We start from the raw sequence: 17,534 nt of genomic DNA on the forward strand, positions 1-17,534 counted from the left end.
GGAGCTCCTAAGAACGTGTGCCTTAGGGAGCCACGGTCCAGCTAGTGCAGAGATGGAGCCACGCTCCCCTCTGCCAGGCGGCTCTCCCCACACTGAAGAGCGGCTCCGGGCACATGCTTCACAGGCCTGGGATGCGACTCTCTGAAGAGCTGGCATTTCCCACTCAAAGGTGAGACAGTCAGGGCTGCCTGGCTCCTAATTCCTTCTGTGCTTCCCTTTCACAGGCTGGTGGTTTGATGCCTGTGGTCCTTCCAACCTGAATGGAATGTACTACCCACAGAGGCAGAACACAAATAAGTTCAACGGTATTAAGTGGTACTACTGGAAGGGCTCGGGCTACTCACTCAAGGCCACGACCATGATGATCCGTCCAGCAGATTTCTAAACCCTGGCACCCACCTGAGGGACAATGTCTTGCCCTGTTTCCAGAGACTTGCTCCCAAAGCACTAAAGACTGCGCACTGTCTCCGCATCCGGCTTGGACGAACTGCCCGCTTGCGGTGCGGAAGGGGCCGTGAGCTCCCAGTGCGAGCCCCGTGAGGCTTACCCCTTGAACCCGCATCACTCAGTGAACCGACACACAACCCCAGACAAGCCACAGCCTGGTGTGGTGACCTGGCAGAAAGCCTTTGGGAAGATAAATCTAAGCTCGCGAACGAGACTGACAATTTACAGACTCTGTTGTCACAACCAAGAATGTTACGCGCGAGTTGATCAGTAAATAACTGGAAAACAGAACACTTATGCTGTGTAGTAGAGATAACCTTGGAACTGCATTTTTCCAAGCACTGTTTATAGACTGTGTAAATATCTATATGTCCTGAATTCAGCATCGCTATCATAATTAAAAGGAAGAAAAAATTCTGCAAGTCATAAAAATACATTATATATTCAGGGACTTTTGTGAGAAGTGGTTATTAGTAGTTTTAATATTTGGAGAAGGAAAAACATAGCTAATGCATTTTTCTGCCTCCTCTTAGGAGCTTTAAATTTTCATTTTGAGAACAGCAAATTTACGTGTGTATTGACAGCTTAGTTTTAAGTTAATGCTCAAATATATGCATTTCAAAGTTTCCATGGTGAAAACTTTCAGGATCTCTGAAATTATTGATGGAAACGTGTTCTTTTGGTATATATGAAGATTGTACTATTTTTTCCTGCCTTGCTGTTAAATATGAAGGTATTTTTAGTAATTAAATATAACTTATTAGGTGAGAGGACCACATTTAACTTCTATGATAATATTTACAGCATTGTAATTTGATTCTGAAACAAATGATTGTGCTTCATGACAAGGAAAATCTTGATTTTTAATGAAGAAAATTATACATTTAATTTCATGACAAACAGGCTTTCCTATCTTTTACTTACTATTCTAAAACAGAAGTCTTGTTTCTCTTCTACCAAGATGTATTTTAGGGAAGTAGGCTACAATGCAGTTTGTGGTTGAGAAACCTTCCCATTTGAAACAGTTACAAAGCTATGCTTCTCAAGCTAGATTCATCCCACAAGTTAGGGGAAAACCATAATTTGCATCAGTAACAATAACTTAAATCCTACTAAACTTAAACCAGGAGTCAACTTAAAAAAAAGTGTTCTGGAGTGCAAAACCAAAATCTGCTATTTATATAATCAGATCAGATCAGTCGCTCAGTCGTGTCCGACTCTTTGCGACCCCATGAATCGCAGCACGCCAGGCCTCCCTGTCCATCACCAACTCCTGGAGTTCACCCAGACTCACGTCCATCGAGCCATTTATATAACAGTATACGCAAATATTTACAGAACATTTAGAGAGCACAGATTTAAGCTCAGGACTGTGAAAACTCCTAGAATTTTAACTCTGTTGAAGTTCCAGGATACAATTAACACTAATGACATTTGTGTAATGCACCATAATTTGGAAGCCATTTCTCATAGATTCACAGTTGAGTCAGATGTTAGGAAACTTAGAGCCAAGTCTGCAGCCAGCGTTTACCTGTGTCTGTCTCACCTTACACTATTCTACCACTACATTTTTTCTTATCTGATTTATGTCATCCCCATATCTCCCCTTTCTGAACTTAGTTTCCTAACACCCAGGTGTTGCTGAGCAGACTCTGGACACATTTCTCACCATGCTGTACCTTCCCAACGAATACATTAACCAGCAAGTAACCTCCTGTCTCAGAACAGCTACTCTCAGTACGTGTAAGAAAGCACTGCAGATTTAACAGAGGGTGACTGTATACACGGCTTTGTACCGAGCTAAAAAACATCTGATAATAAGAAAATATCCCTGCTCCAGAAGAAACCATATGTTTTCATGACATCTCAATGACCAGATGACAGATGCCGAGGTGGGGATATGAAAATACAGGAAGAACTGGCAACAACACACTTCATTTACAGCACTTGTCCATGTAGGCAGATAAGGTGAGTTTCAAAGGTAAACATCACTGTTACTCAGGGTTACACATACTCTCTCATGGCACAGAATGGGGGGAATTTGCATCTTTACTTCACACTTCAACTCCTTACCTGGTATTTCAAACAACACGTCTTGCTGAGAGGAATTTTTCTTCTTCTTAAGAAAACATTTATAAAGTCAAGACCAAATCAAAACAGCAGTCTCAAAAATGGAAACAGAAACGACAACTAAATAAGCCTAGGAAGGCAGAGTTCAATTTCTTACTATGTGACAGTCCTATGGCATTCTCAAAGCTGAAAAACCCAGAGACAGGTCGCAGATTACAGATCATCAATTATCTTTCCGGCATAATCTTTTGAAAGAATAATCTGTTACAAACCAGTTAACATTTGAAAACAAAAGCCAACTTCTGCACAATCTGACCTCCAAACAAACCTGAAATTACCTACTTATTAATCTTTAAAAACACTGGAACCTGGAACTTTCCCACTAAGAATTCGAAATACCAGAAAGTCAGTAAAGCCGAAGTAAAGTTTTAGAAAAAACACCAAAACAGAAAGACCACATCATAATGTTAGTACGCGGCCACTTTTATGCCCATCAGTTCTATCTGTTAACAGTAACAGCATTATTATTTGAAGTAGTAAGCCAGACAGAATAGCACTTTCTCAAGAATCTTGCCTTCTTTCATTACTGTGTTTCTCAATCCTAAGGACTTTCATAATTAAATTTTTGGGGATTATATTTCTCATGACTTTTTGAGGAATGGTCTCACATTTATTCCCACAAATAGACAAAATGTGTTAACTTCTGCAGATGTGTCATTTTAGTTATAAGCATAATTGCTATTGATTTAATTTTAAAAAACTTGAGTATGTATCTATGCCAATAATAATTTCCTGAAAATACCAAATTGCACTTATCATCATAAAATAATGTATGACTTACAGGAGCTGCAGGGAAGTAGTTAGACAGTTCAAATGGTTCCTCAGAAATCCAGTGACCCATTTCCAAAGACCACAGTACCTGTAAGTGACAGAAGAAGCAGAGCACTTTTAATAAATCTATCAGGCTTTTAGTGGACAATAAACCAATCCCAGGGACGGGGGAGCCTGGTGGGCTGTCGTCTCTGGGGTCGCACAGAGTCGGACACGACTGAAGAGACTTAGCAGCAGCAGACCACTTTAAAGATACAGCAAAACAAAAACAAAACAAAAAATCCCCAGCAGTAACTACACACTCCATGGAGCATCCTGAACACTGAAGGGCTATCAGAATCTTCAGGTTGTGTAAATGTTACAAATATTAATGAATGCTTGGTTAAGGAAAAACATCTCTGGATGGCTAGAAGCCTGGGTTATTATTATATCTGAGTGAGGCCAAATACTGAACACCACTCTACTTCTAAACATATGAAACACTACATCTTCCTAAATTCCAGTTTCTGATTTAACAGTTGTTACAGACCATCTTAAGCAAATAACACAGAATCTTATTAATTAAAAAACTCCATATATTTGGAGAAGATAGATCATAAACCTAATTTCAAAGAGCACAACTTCTGGGGTGTAACTTTATTTTTATCATTTGCTAATATCTTTAGGAGAAGTTTTCTATAACACGTTGGGAAATCCTTCTCACCCTTCAGAAGAGTATAATGTCTCATATCATGAACAAGCTTTCATCATCATCATCAGAACATTTTAGAATAATCAAAACAATGCTTTTGCTTTTACTTCAACATTTGAGATTCTGCACTCATCTCTATGATGAAACTCCCTGAATATCTGTGTGAATTAAACTGTGTGAATTAAAGTACAACTAAAATAAACAAACTGAATTAAGTAACTCACACTTATCTTTTTATCTGCAATTTCCTTCTTTCCTGCAGTCAGTGAATTTATTCTATGTCTCTAGAGTTGTGATGTAAAGTTTAAGGGTTTTTTGCGGACTTACTAGGAATGAAGTCTAAATCTTCCTTTTTGGTAGTTTCTAAACTTCGGACCTAGAGCCAGACATCCTGGAATGTGAAGTCAAGTGGGCCTTAGAAAGCATCACTATGAACAAAGCTAGTGGAGGTGATGAAATTCCAGTTGAGCTATTTCAAATCCTGAAAGATGATGCTGTGAAAGTGCTGCACTCAATATGCCAGCAAATTTGGAAAACTCAGCAGTAGCCACAGGACTTGAAGAGGTCAGTTTTCATTCCAATCCCAAAGAAAGGCAATGCCAAAGAATGCTCAAACTATCGCACAATTGCACTCATCTCACATGCTAGTAAAGTAATGCTCAAAATTCTCCAAGCCAGGCTTCAGCAATATGTGAACCGTGAACTTCCTGATGTTCAAGCTGGTTTTAGGAAAGGCAGAGGAACCAGAGATCAAATTGGCAACATCCGCTGGATCATGGAAAAAGCAAGGGAGTTCCAGAAAAACATCTATTTCTGCTTTATTGACTATGCCAAAGCCTCTGATTGTGTGGATCACAATAAACTGTGGAAAATTCTGAAAGAGATGGGAATACCAGACCACCTGACCTGCCTCTTGAGAAATCTGTATGCAGGCCAGGAAGCAACAGTTAGAACTGGACATGGAACAACAGGCTGGTTCCAAATAGGAAAAGGACTACGTCAAGGCTGTATATTGTCACCCTGCTTATTTAACTTCTATGCAGAGTACATCATGAGAAACACTGGACTGGAAGAAACACAAGCTGGAATCAAGATTGCTGGGAGAAATATCAATAACCTCAGATATGCAGATGACACCACCCTTATGGCAGAAAGTGAAGAGGAACTCAAAAGCCTCTTGATGAAAGTGAAAGTGGAGAGTGAAAAAGTTGGCTTAAAGCTCAACATTCAGAAAACGAAGATCATGGCATCCGGTCCCATCACTTCATGGGAAATAGATGGGGAAACAGTGGAAACAGTGTCAGACTTTACTTTTCTGGGCTCCAAAATCACTGCAGATGGTGACTGCAGCCATGAAATTAAAAGATGCTTACTCCTTGGAAGGAAAGTTATGACCAATCTAGACAGCATATTCAAAAGCAGAGACATTACTTTGCCAACAAAGGTCCGTCTAGTCAAGGCTATGGTTTTTCCAGTGGTCATGTATGGATGTGAGAGATGGACGGTGAAGAAAGCTGAGTGCCGAAGAATTGATGCTTTTGAAGTGTGGTGTTGGAGAAGACTCTTGAGAGTCCCTTGGACTGCAAGGAGATCCAACCAGTCCATTCTGAAGGAGATGAGCCCTGGGATTTCTTTGGAAGGAATGATGCTAAAGCTGAAACTCCAGTACTGTGGCCACCTCATGCGAAGAGTTGACTCATTGGAGAAGACTCTGATGCTGGGAGGGATTGGGGGCAGGAGGAGAAGGTGACGACAAAGGATGAGATGGCTGGATGGCATCACTGACTCGATAGACGTGAGTTTGAGTGAACTCTGGGAGTTGGTGATGGACAGGGAGGCCTGGCGTGCTGTGATTCATTGGGTTGCAGAGAGTCGGACACGACTGAGTGACTTAACTGAACTGAAACTTCGGAATCATCCATGGAATATCAGTCTGAAATATCTCCTTTTTAATATTAAACCTAGTACTTACCCAACATGGGACAGCATTTTGTTTTGTTTCTAAGACAAAGTGAGTATGACGGTGGAATAAAGATAAGAACGGAATACAGGGTCTGAATGGCCATTCTCAGCACTGGCCCAGATCTTACTTTCAACAGATGCGTTTACTTACTCAACAGCCATTTCTTTCTGCTCATGATCCATTCATCTGTGAACAACTTATTGACAGCCTACCAAGCTGGCTTCTGGAAATCCAGGAGGATTTACCCTAGAAAGATTTACCCTCTTGCGGGAGGCATGAGGGGAAACCACAAACGCTGATTTCTCCAAAGCAGTGCTAGGCACACTTACAAGAGGAAGCAAACTGGCTCAGGCCGGGAGAGCCACGACAGGGTCCACAGAGGGGCTGACACTGAGGAAACGTCCACGAGGCAAAGGCAGAGACAGGCCGAGAGAGGAGAAGGCATCTCAGTACAGGGAGCCCACCTGTCAGGACGGCACTGAAGCAGGCGCTTTCTTTTGGCGGCCATAGAGGCAGCTTTGGAAGAGGCGGTCAGAAAATAGGGTCCACATGGTAGGGAAGGTTTGCTAGCATACCCTGTTTCCAGCCCTGTATGCCAAGGACCTCAGTGCAAACACAACTGCTGGGGAGGAGAGTCAGAAGACATGTCACGGGAGATGGAACAAACAGCCCGCGGCGTGGGGCTCACACTGACACAGTGGGAAAGGGGTGAAAAAACAGAGAAAACCTGCCTCCATGAGAGAGAAAGCAATGAGCTGGGTCCTCAGGGATCCTAATCTTCAAACAGATCTGTGTGTACCTGGGCGTTTTGTCATTGAATTCTCTTTTTCTTTCCCCCCTATTTTTGCTGTGTAACCAACATTAAAACAAAAAAAAAAACAAAAAAAACCCAATATATTAATTCAGTGAAAGAAGGTATTAGAAAACTTATAACTCTACACTGAAATCATGTTTGTACACAGTTCTTTATGGGTGGTTAAAATTACCCACTGCAGTAACATACTGTTTGCCTTACTTTTATCAGTCAATGTGTGTTATCGTTTACAGAGACACATTAGCTCCCTACAAACTCATATGATTAGCCCTGGACATAAACTGTGGAAAGTTTCAAATCAGGTTCATTTCCGACACGAAGCATGTGGAAGAGCAGCACAGTGAGAAACACTGCACTGCAATGAGAGAATCCAGGGAACCAGCCTTAAAAATGGCTTTGGAATTTGAGTTCAAATGGAATACACATTAAAACGTCAACTGACTTAAACAATCTCTGGGAGAAAATTTACGTTCTCTGAATGTGTCTCTTTCTAAATATTTTGAAAATAAAACCATCAGGCATCTACAGTAGCATTTTGGTGACTGAATTAATAAATTTAATTTATGTAGGCGTCCAAGGAATGAGTACTGTACAGAGATAGCAGAAAACATTAATTTGATTGTAATGAAATCATCAAATCAGACTGTACTTTTTTTTTAGAGTGTAAATTTTTTGCTTTAGTGTTTCACTAGCTAGATTTATCTCTACCTTCAGTTCAGTTCAGTTGCTCAGTCATGTCTGACTCTTTGCGACCCCATGAATCGCCGCAAGCCAGGCCTCCCTGTCCATCACCAACTCCCGGAGTTCACTGAGACTCACGTCCATCAAGTCAGTGATGCCATCCAGCCATCTCATCCTCTGTCGTCCCCTTCTCCTCCTGCCCCCAATCCCTCCCAGCATCAGAGTCTTTTCCAATGAGTCAAGTTTTTACCTTAGTAGAGTATTCAAAAGAAGGAAAACCTACTCTGTAAGATGGCAGTTAAGGCTGCAAGTTTAGTGAAAAATAAAAGGTTAGGGACTTCCCTGGTGGTCCAGTGGCTAAGACTCCAAGCTCCCTGGGTTTGATCCTTGGTCCAGTAACTAGATCCCACATGTCACAACTACGAGTTAGCATGCTGCAACTAAAGATTCTGCTTGCCGCAAGGAAAACTGAAGACCGTAAGTGCAGCAACTAAGACCCAGAGCAAATAAATAAGTAAAAACAGTAAATAAATAAACAAAAGTCAGTATTAAATAAACAAATAAAAGGTTAACTGGGTATATATTTCTCATAATAAACATGAAAGAATGAAAATAATCAAGAAGTTATCTAAAGCAAGAATGGGGCTGCATGAATACAGAGGACCAAACCCCATGAACACAGCCCTTAAAATGAGGGCTGAGTTATTTCAGCATCCACTGCAAATGAATATATTTCTAACATTTTAAGAATTATTACTCATAAAACTTGAACCCTGTTGATGAATTTAAATAGGACCCATTCTCTTGCTCTATTATTGGATTAATAGTTAACGATCAGAAAGCTTCCCATAATGTAGGACTGACTATGCAATTAATTCCATACCAGGCAAAACCCAAACAGTTTTCTCTCATTTTATATCTACCTCCTCATTTGAACAGGGTGAGGAATGTAACTACAGTGAACCCAAGCCAGACAATGGCTCTGAGATTAAATGCAGGTCAAAAAGAGCATCAGACACAAGGAAGAAAATGAAGCCTACTACAATGAAAAAGAGCAAAGTGGGCATAACTTATTTTCACCATCCCATAAGCCCCAACTAAAACGATGGAACTAAGAGGAATGGGGAAAAAGGCAGATAAAACATGATGATGCTTTGAAGTTGCGAAGGAGGTGGATAAGTGGTAACTGACCTGGAAGAGCAAAGAAAGCTCAAGCTTAAATGTCTAGAAAGGGAGTCAGCATTAAATTCCTTCCACAGATTATCAGGAAGGCCGGGAAAGTGGTACTACCAACCTGTGAAAATGCAATGTAGAACAGAATGAGAAAGAGAAATCTCCTACCTCCTGCCCACTCTTTTCTGTAATAAGACTAAAATCAGACAGACTTTCTGGGAGCAGTGGTGAGAAGTAGGGACAACTTCTACAGCAGAGCCCTCACCCCAAAACACGAGCACAGAACCATGATTTGTCGGGGAAACCAGTCAGCTCAGGGAAAAAACGATATACAGATAATGACACTCTGTCAAACACCTTCACCTTATCAGAAGATTTATACACTCAGGCAAACAGGATTTCAATCAGGTTTTCAGTCCTCATTATTACACATGACTTTCTTTTCATTGGATAAAAGCCTCTAGTATGAAAACAGAAAACAAAACAAACCAAAGGGAATTCCTGAGATGACAGTGATGGGAAGTCCCAGGATACCAGCTGCTTGGGAGACCAAGGGAAAACCAGTCTCAAGGGGAGCAGAAGAACAAAGGGATTCAGGGGTGGGAACCCCAAGAAAAACAGATGGGACTGGAAAATTATCCGGTGTGCAGACAATTATGGAGAAAAAACTAAAATGCTTTTAGAAATTTTTGCAGTGAGTTAGTGGTAGGCACATAGAAAAAAAAAACTAGGTAATGAAAATGACTGTCAATGACTAGCTTAATGACTCTCAATGATTAGCTTAAGAAAACAAACAGAAATTACAGAAAACAAAATAGCATCACAGTATATAATACGGCTCGGCTTAAACAGCATTCACAGTCATCTGTGTGTACGTAGATGTGAGTGCGTATTTGTATGCATATATAACATGGCAAACAAAAACCAGACCATACTGGGTAGATGGGGAGGGGACGTGTACGTCATAGTGAAAGCTATACAGTCGTATTTTAATCTTCTATAGAGGACGGCTACAGATGATGTCTATGAGGAAAAAAAAACACAAAACCCAGGAAAAGCATTTTATTTAGAAATATGCAAATAAAATATCAGAAAGATATTTCAGTAGAGAGTCTGGGCTGGGAAATAACATGTCAGGGAGTGCCATTTCTATTACAGGCCTCATAAATTACATTTGATTCTGAAAACATTTCATTTGGGGTAATTTTACCCTTATGAAAGAACTGCCAAAACAGTACAAAGAGTTCTTTGCCAGTCACCTAGATTCCTGTATAGTCCATGGGGTCACTTCACTAGACGCCTCTAACGTGTAAGTCTCCAACTTAGCTCTTCTCTTACAGAAGTGCGCTGCACCTAGAACCAGCTCGTCACTGTCTACAAAAACATCCTGATGGACTTGTAACTGGAACTGAGTTGATTCTATAATTTAAAAATAAGGAGAAACGACGAGTTAAAAAAATATTGAGCTTCCCAATTCAAAAACCTAGTATCTATTTCCTTTTATTTAGGTCTTTAAAAATTTTTTTCTGAAGTGTTTTGTAGTTTCCAGTATACAGATCCTGCAAATATTCTGTCAGATTTAGTTCAATATTTCAACTTATGGGGTTGCTAATATAAATGGCATTAAAAACAAAATTGGAATTCCAGGTGTTCATAGCTAGTAAACAGAAATACAATCAAATTTTGTATATTGACCAAAAACATCTTGATGGACTTGTAACTGGAACTGAGTTGATTCTATAGTTTAAAAATAAGGAGAAATGATGAGTTAAAAAAATATTGAGCTTCCCAATTCAAAAACCTAGCATCTATTTCCTTTTATTTAGGTCTTTTAAATTTTTTTTTCTGAAGTGTTTTGTAGTTTCCAGTATACAGATCCTGCAAATATTCTGTCAGATTCAGTTAAATATTTCAATTTCTGGGGTTGCTAATATAAATGGCATTTTAAAAAAATTGGAATTCCCAGTGTTCATAGCTAGTAAACAGAAATACAACCAAATTTTGTATATTGACTATGTAACCTGTTGGAGAAGGCAATGGCACCCCACTCCAGTACTCTTGCCTGGAAAATCCCATGGACAGAGGTAGGCTGCAGTCCATGGGGTTGCAAAGAGTTGGACACGACTGAGAGACTTCACTTTCACTTTTCACTTTCATGCACTGGAGAAGGAAATGGCAACCCACTCCAGTGTTCTTGCCTGGAGAACCCCAGGGATGGGGGAGCCTAGTGGGCTGCCGTCCATTGGGTCGCACAGAGTCGGACATGACTGAAGCAACTTAGCAGCAGCAGCAGCAGCATGTAACCTGTAATCTTGCTTAACTCAACTTACTAGCTGTAGGAGTTTTTCTGTAAACATGTTCACATTGTTTATGTAAACAATCATGTCTTATGTAAATAGACAGTTTTATTTCTTTCTCAATCTATGTGCATACTTTTTCTTGCTGGTTAGGACTTCCAATACAATGCAGAGAGGGGCAGTGAAAGCATTACTTGCCTAGACAACTTTGTGAGACAGATTAATTTGGTTTATTATAATAGCATAAACCCAAATTGTTCTTAAATATAAATTAATGTGTCTATGGAAAGCACAAGATTTTTTTTTTAAGTAAAAAAATCATCTATTCTTATTTGGTACTCAGTTCAGTTCAGTTCAGTCACTCAGTCATGTCCAGCTCTTTGCAACCCCATGAATCACAGCATGCCAGGCCTCCCTGTCCATCACCGTCTCCTGGAATTCACTCAAACTCAAGTCCATCAAGTCAGTGATGCCATCCAGCCATCTCATCCTCTGTCGTCCCCTGGTCCTCCTGCCCCCAATCCCTCCCACCATCAGAGTCTTTTCCAATGAGTCAACTCTTCGCATCAGGTGGCCAAAGTACTAGAGTTTTAGCTTTAGCATCATTCCTTCCAAAGAACACCCAGCGCTGATCTCCTTTAGGATGGACTGGTTGGATCTCCTTGCAGTCCAAGGGACTCTTAAGAGTCTTCCCCAACACCACACTTCAAAAGCATCAATTCTTCGGCACTCAGCTTTCTTCACAGTCCAACTCTCACATCCATACATGACCACTGGAAAAACCATAGCCTTGACTAGATGGATCTTTGTTGGCAAAGTAATGTCTCTGCTTTTCAATATGCTATCTAGTTTGGTCATAACTTTCCTTCCAAGGAGTATCTTTTAAGTTCATGGCTGAAATCACCATCTGCAGTGATTTTGGAGCCCAAAATATAAAGTCTAACCCAGTTTCCACTGTTTCCCCATCTATTTCCCATGAAGTGATGGGACCAGATGCCATGATCTTCGTTTTCTGAATGTTGAGCTTTAAGCCAACTTTTTCACTCTTCTCTTTCACTCTAGTTATCACAGCTTTTATTAGGTTCTTCAACTCTCTATTCCCCATAAAATAGAACATTCTGAAGGATCAAAAGAACTAAATGCCACTTTCTGGATCAGAACCAATTAAACTTTTTTTCTTAAACATTCACTTTGTTATTTAATCACTAAGTTTGTTCCGATTCTTTGCAACCCCATAGACTATATCCTGCCAGGCTCCTTTGTCCATGGGATTTCCCAGGCAAGAAAACTGGAGTGGGTTGTCATTTCCTTCTCCAGGGGATTTCCCAGACCCAGGGACTGAATCCGCATCTCCTGCATTGCCCTGCATCTCACTGCCTTGTTGTGATTAAAAGGGCTTGCATAACTCAGTGAAGCTATGAGCCATGCTCTGCACGGCCACCCAAGACAAATGGGTCATATGTCTCCACATGGACGCATGTCTCCACCTTAGACAGTGGAGCGTTCTGATAAAATGTGATGCACTGGAAGAGGGAATGGCAAACCAATCCAGTATACTTGCCATGAGAACCCCATGAGCTGTATAAAAAGGCAAAAAGATACAACACTAAAAGATGAGTCCTCCAGTTCAGGAGGTGTCCAATGTGCTAGTGGGGAAGAGCAGAGGACAACTACTCATAGCTCCAGAAAGGATGAAGTGGCCGGGCCAAAGCAGAAATGACATTCAGCTGTGGATCTGTCTGGTGATCAAAGTAAAATCTGATCCTGTAAAAAACAGTACTGCATAGGATCCTGGAATGTTAGGTCCATGAATCAAGGTAAACTGGACATGGTCAAATAGGAGATGGCAAGAGTAACATCAACATGTCAGGAATCAGTGAACTAAAAGGGATGGGAATGGGTGAATTTAATTCAGATGACCATTATATCTACTACTGTAGGCAAAAATCCCTTACAAGAAATGGAGTATCCCTCATAATCAACAAAAAAGTCCAAAATGCAGTACTTGGGTGCAACCTCAAAAATGACAGAATGACCTTGGTTCATTTCCAAGGCAAAACATTAAACATCACAGTAATTCAAGTCTATGTCCCAACCACCAATGCCGAAGAAGCTGAAGTTGATCCGTTCTATGAAGACCTAGAAGACCTTCTAAAACTAACACCAAAAAAAGATGTCTTACTCATCATAGGAGATTGGGAGTGCTGAAGTAGGAAGGCAAGAGATACCCAGAGTAACAAGCAAGATTCGCCTTGGAGTACAAAATGAAGCAGGGCAAAGGCTAACAGAATTGTGTCAAGAGAACACACTGGTCATAGCAAACACGCTTTTTCAACAACAGGGGGCTTCCCTGGTGGCTCAGAGGTTAAAGCGTCTGCCTGCAATGCAGGAGATCTGGGTTCGATCCCTGGGTTGGGAAGATCCCGTGGAGAAGGCAATGGCAACCCACTCCAGTATTCTTGCCTGGAGAATCCCGTGGATGGAGGAGCTTGGTGGGCTACAGTCCACGGGTCACAAAGAGTTGGACACGACTGAGCGACTTCACTTTCACTTTTCTTTTTTCAACAACACGAGAGACAACTTTACACGTGGATATCACCAGATGGTCAATAGCAAAATCAGATTGATTACATTCTCTGTAGTCAAAGATGGAGAAGCTGTATACAGTCAGCAAAAACACGACCTGGGGCTGACTGTGGCTCAGATCATCAGCTTCTCATAGCGAAATTCAGGCTTAAACTAAAGAAAGTGGGGAAAACCACTAGGTCAGCCAGGTATGACTTAAATCAAATCCCCTATGATTATACAGCAGAGGTGACCAATGGATTCAGAGTATTAGATCTAGTAATAGAGAGCCTGAAAAACTATGGACAGAGATTCATAATATTGTACAGGAGGCAGTGAACAAAACCATCCCAAAGAAAAAGAAAAGCAAGAAGGCAAAGTGGCTGTCTGAGAAGGTTTTACAAAAAACTGAAGAAAGAAGAGAAGCAAAAAGCAAGAGAGAAAGGGAAAGGTACACCCAATTAAATGCAGAGTTCCACAGAATAGCAAGGAGAGATAAGGGTTTCTTCAATGGACAATGCAAAAACTAGAGGAAAGAAGGAGAAAGACTTGAGATCACATCAAGAAAATTAGAAACATTTTATCCAAAAACAGCACAATAAAGGACAGAAATGGTAAAGATCTAACAAAACAGAAGAGATCAAGAAGAGATGGAAAGAATACCCACAATAACTGTACAAAAAAAGATCATAAAGACCCAGATAACTGTGATGGTGTGGTCACTCACCCAGAGCCAGACATTCTGGAGTGTGAAGACAAGTGGGCCTTAGGAAGCACAGCAGACAATAAAGCTAACGTAGGTGATGGAATTCCGGCAGAGTTATTTAAAATCCTAAAAGATAATGCTATCAAAGTGCTCCTCAGGTGGTGCAGTGGTAAGGAATACACCCACCAATGCAGAAGACACAAAAGACACAGGTTTGATTTCTGCGTCTGGAAGATCCCCTGCAGTAGGAAATGGCAACCTATTCCAGTATTCTTGCTTGGGAAATTCCATAGACAGAGGAGCCTGGTGGTCCCTGGGATCAAAAAGAGTCAGACACGACTGAGCACATGCACACACATCCAAGTGCTGCACTCAATACGTCAGCAAGTCTGTAAACCTAGCAGTGGCCAAAGGACTGGAGAAGGTCGAGTCTCACCCTAATTCCCAAGAAGGGCAGTACTAAAGAATGTGCTAACCATCAGACAGTCACACGCATCTCTCACCTAGAAAGGTTATGCTCAAAATCCTGCATGCTAGGCTTCAGCATATGTGAACTGAGAACTTAAAGATGTTCAAGCTGGGTTTAGAAAAGGCAGAGGAACCAGAGATCAAATTGCCAGCACTCACTGAATCACAGAGAAAGAAAGAGAATTTTAGAAAAACATCTACCTCTGTTTCACTGACTGTGCTGAAGTCTTTGATTCTGTGGATCATGACAAACTGTGGAAAAGTCTTGAAGAGATGAGAATACCAGACCCGTCTCCTGAGAAACTTTCATGCAGGTAAGGAATCAACAGTTAGAACCTTCTATGGAACAACCGGTTCAGGATTGAGAAAGGAGTACAACTAGGCTGTTTACTGTCACCTGTTTATTTAACTTATACACAGAGCACATCATGTGAAATGCTGGGCTGGATGAATTACAAGCTAGAATCAAGACTGCTGAGAGAAATATCAGCAACCTCAGATATGCGGATGATGCTACTCTAATGGTAGAAAGTGAAGAAGAACTAAAGAACCTCTTGATGCAGGTGAAAGAGGAGAGTGAAAAAACTGGCTTAAAACTCAGTATTAAAAAAAGTAAGATCATGGCATCTGGTCTCATCACTTCATGGCAAACAGATGGGGAAAATGTGGAAGCAGTGACAGATTTCCTCTTCTTGGGCTCTAAAATCAATGCAGATGGTGACTGCACCCATGACATTAGAAAACGATTGCTTCTTGGCAGGAAAGCTATGACAAACCTAGACAGTGTGTTAAAAACAAAGACATCACTTTGCTGACAAAGGTCCATAGAGTCAAGGCTAAGGTCTTTCTAGTAATCAAGTATGGATGTGAGAACTGGACCGTAAAGAAGGCAGAGTACCAAAGAATTGATGTTTTCAAACTGTGGTGCTGGAGAAGTTTCTTGAAAGTCCCTTGGACAACAAGGAGATCAAACCAGTCAACCTTAAAGGAAATCAACTGTGAATGCTGATTGGAAGGACTGATGCTGAAGTTCCAATACTTTGACTGCCTGATGCGAACAGCTGACTCATTGGAAAAGACCCTGATGCTGGGAAAGACTGAAGGCAGAAGAAAAGGGCAGTAGAGGATGACATGGTTGGATAGCATCACCAATTCAATGAACATGAACTTGGGCCAACTCTGGGAGATGGTGAGGGACAGGGAAGCCTGCTGTGATGCAGTCCATGGGGTCTCAAAGAGTCAGACATGATTTGGTGACTGAACAACAACAACTCCAGCGTTGGCAGGAGATTCTTTACCACTGAGATACCAGGGTAATATTCACTTTAATTTCTTAATAGTTTACTGTCTAAAAAATTTTATTCGGTGGTCTTAAAAATTAATTTATTCAGAGTATTTAACAAGCAAAGACACTAAACAAGTTACCCTTAATTTTTTTGCGTCTCAAAAAAAAAAAAGATGGAAAACAATAGTTATTTCCATGTATAAGAGATTTTACAAGGCCAGGGTGAGAGAAAAGCAAATTGTGAAAGGGATCTTAGGTTGCACATGAAAACTCAATGATTCCAGATGCTTCACTGCTGGTGTTAATAACCACAACTACAATAGGAAGCTGATGTAACTGACTTGAGAGCATTACTAATTGGCTTGAAACCATTTATTAACATTCACAATGTCTTAGTGTAACTGTAATATTGTTTATTCCCAGTTTCTAAATAGCCAGGCTAATCAATCATTGTTTTTGGACTTGTCTCCAGACCATACCACCTACCATACACAACTGTTAAACTCAACTGCATTTTGGGACTAAGAACAGAGTGTGAACATAGCACAGCCAAGGGGAAAAAGCGGGGGTGTCTGCTCTACGGGAAAAGTCAACAATGCTCTTTGAATACAAAGAACTTCATATTGTATAAAATGCCAATTAAGTAATTAAAATTCAAATCTGATGGTTTAGAAACTTGTGCCACAGATTTAATCCAAGGGAATCTAGTTGATTTCAAACAGGTTGAAAGTATATGTATTTTCTCCTTTAATTATTGAAAAGAAATAATTAAATTAAATAATTAAATAAAATTAAACTTTCTCCCCTTCCATCTCCAGTAGTCATGTACCCGATGTGAGAGTTGGACCCTAAATAGGGTTGAATGTGGAAGAATTGATGCTTTCAAACTGTGGTGCTGGAGAAGACTCTTGAGTCTCTTGGACTGCAAGGAGATCCAACCAGTCCCTCCTAAAGGAAATCAGCCCTGAATATTCATTGGAAGGACTGATACTGAAGCTGAAGCTCCAACACTTTGGCCATCTGATGCCAAGAGCCGACTCACTGGAAAAGACCTTGATGCTGGGAGACACTGAAGGCAGGAGAAGGGGACAACAGAGGATGAGATGGTTGGATGGCATCATCGATTCAACGGACATGAGTTTGAGCAAACTCTGGGAGATAGTGAAGGATAGGGAAGACTGGCGTGCTGCAGTCCATGGGGTTGCAAAGAGTTGGACATGACTGAACAACTGGAAAACAACAACAATCCTTCCCCACATCAACTGGGGTTAAAAAAAAAACACATACAACCCTTTGTTGTAAGAGTCTGTGGAGACACAGAAACATATATTTAGCGTTTGCAAATTTCTTCTTTCCTATCCAAGAGTAACAAAACTGGTCACTGCTAATTTTTAAAATTTTAAGCTAATAACAGAACTATAAAAATAAAATTATATTTTACTCATCAGATCTCATAGATTCTTTACCTCGGTTATAAGAGTAATTGATTTTCCTCAAACAATAAAACCTTAAGAGAATTTGCTACTGGGTCCATTGCTTTGAC

At 40.7% G+C, this 17,534-nt stretch overlaps 2 protein-coding genes across 16 annotated transcripts in view; one reads left to right on the forward strand and one right to left on the reverse strand.

Annotated features, from left to right (window-relative positions):
* ANGPT2 (angiopoietin 2) overlaps positions 1 to 3,911 on the forward strand; it is a 59,254-nt gene extending 55,343 nt beyond the window's left edge. The window contains exon 8 of one of the 2 annotated variants that reach the window (XM_055567569.1): positions 225 to 3,911. In XM_055567569.1, the coding sequence (XP_055423544.1) occupies positions 225 to 385 (161 nt within the window). In that variant the 3' untranslated portion in view covers positions 386 to 3,911. The remainder of the gene's footprint in view (positions 1 to 224) is intronic. The other variant, XM_055567568.1, reaches the window with a different exon arrangement.
* The window catches only part of MCPH1 (microcephalin 1), a 229,870-nt gene that overhangs the window by 128,582 nt on the left and 83,754 nt on the right, over positions 1 to 17,534 (reverse strand). For 13 of the 14 annotated variants that reach the window (XM_055567551.1, XM_055567550.1, XM_055567566.1 and 10 more), the window contains exon 12: positions 3,359 to 3,436. In XM_055567551.1, coding sequence (XP_055423526.1) covers positions 3,359 to 3,436 — 78 coding nt within the window. Of the gene's footprint in view, positions 1 to 3,358; positions 3,437 to 9,718; positions 10,090 to 17,534 lie in introns of those variants that run through there. The other variant, XM_055567563.1, reaches the window with a different exon arrangement.

Source organism: Bubalus kerabau, chromosome 2 (genome assembly GCF_029407905.1).
Source record: "Bubalus kerabau isolate K-KA32 ecotype Philippines breed swamp buffalo chromosome 2, PCC_UOA_SB_1v2, whole genome shotgun sequence".
In the NCBI taxonomy this organism is placed as follows: Eukaryota; Metazoa; Chordata; class Mammalia; order Artiodactyla; family Bovidae; genus Bubalus; species Bubalus kerabau.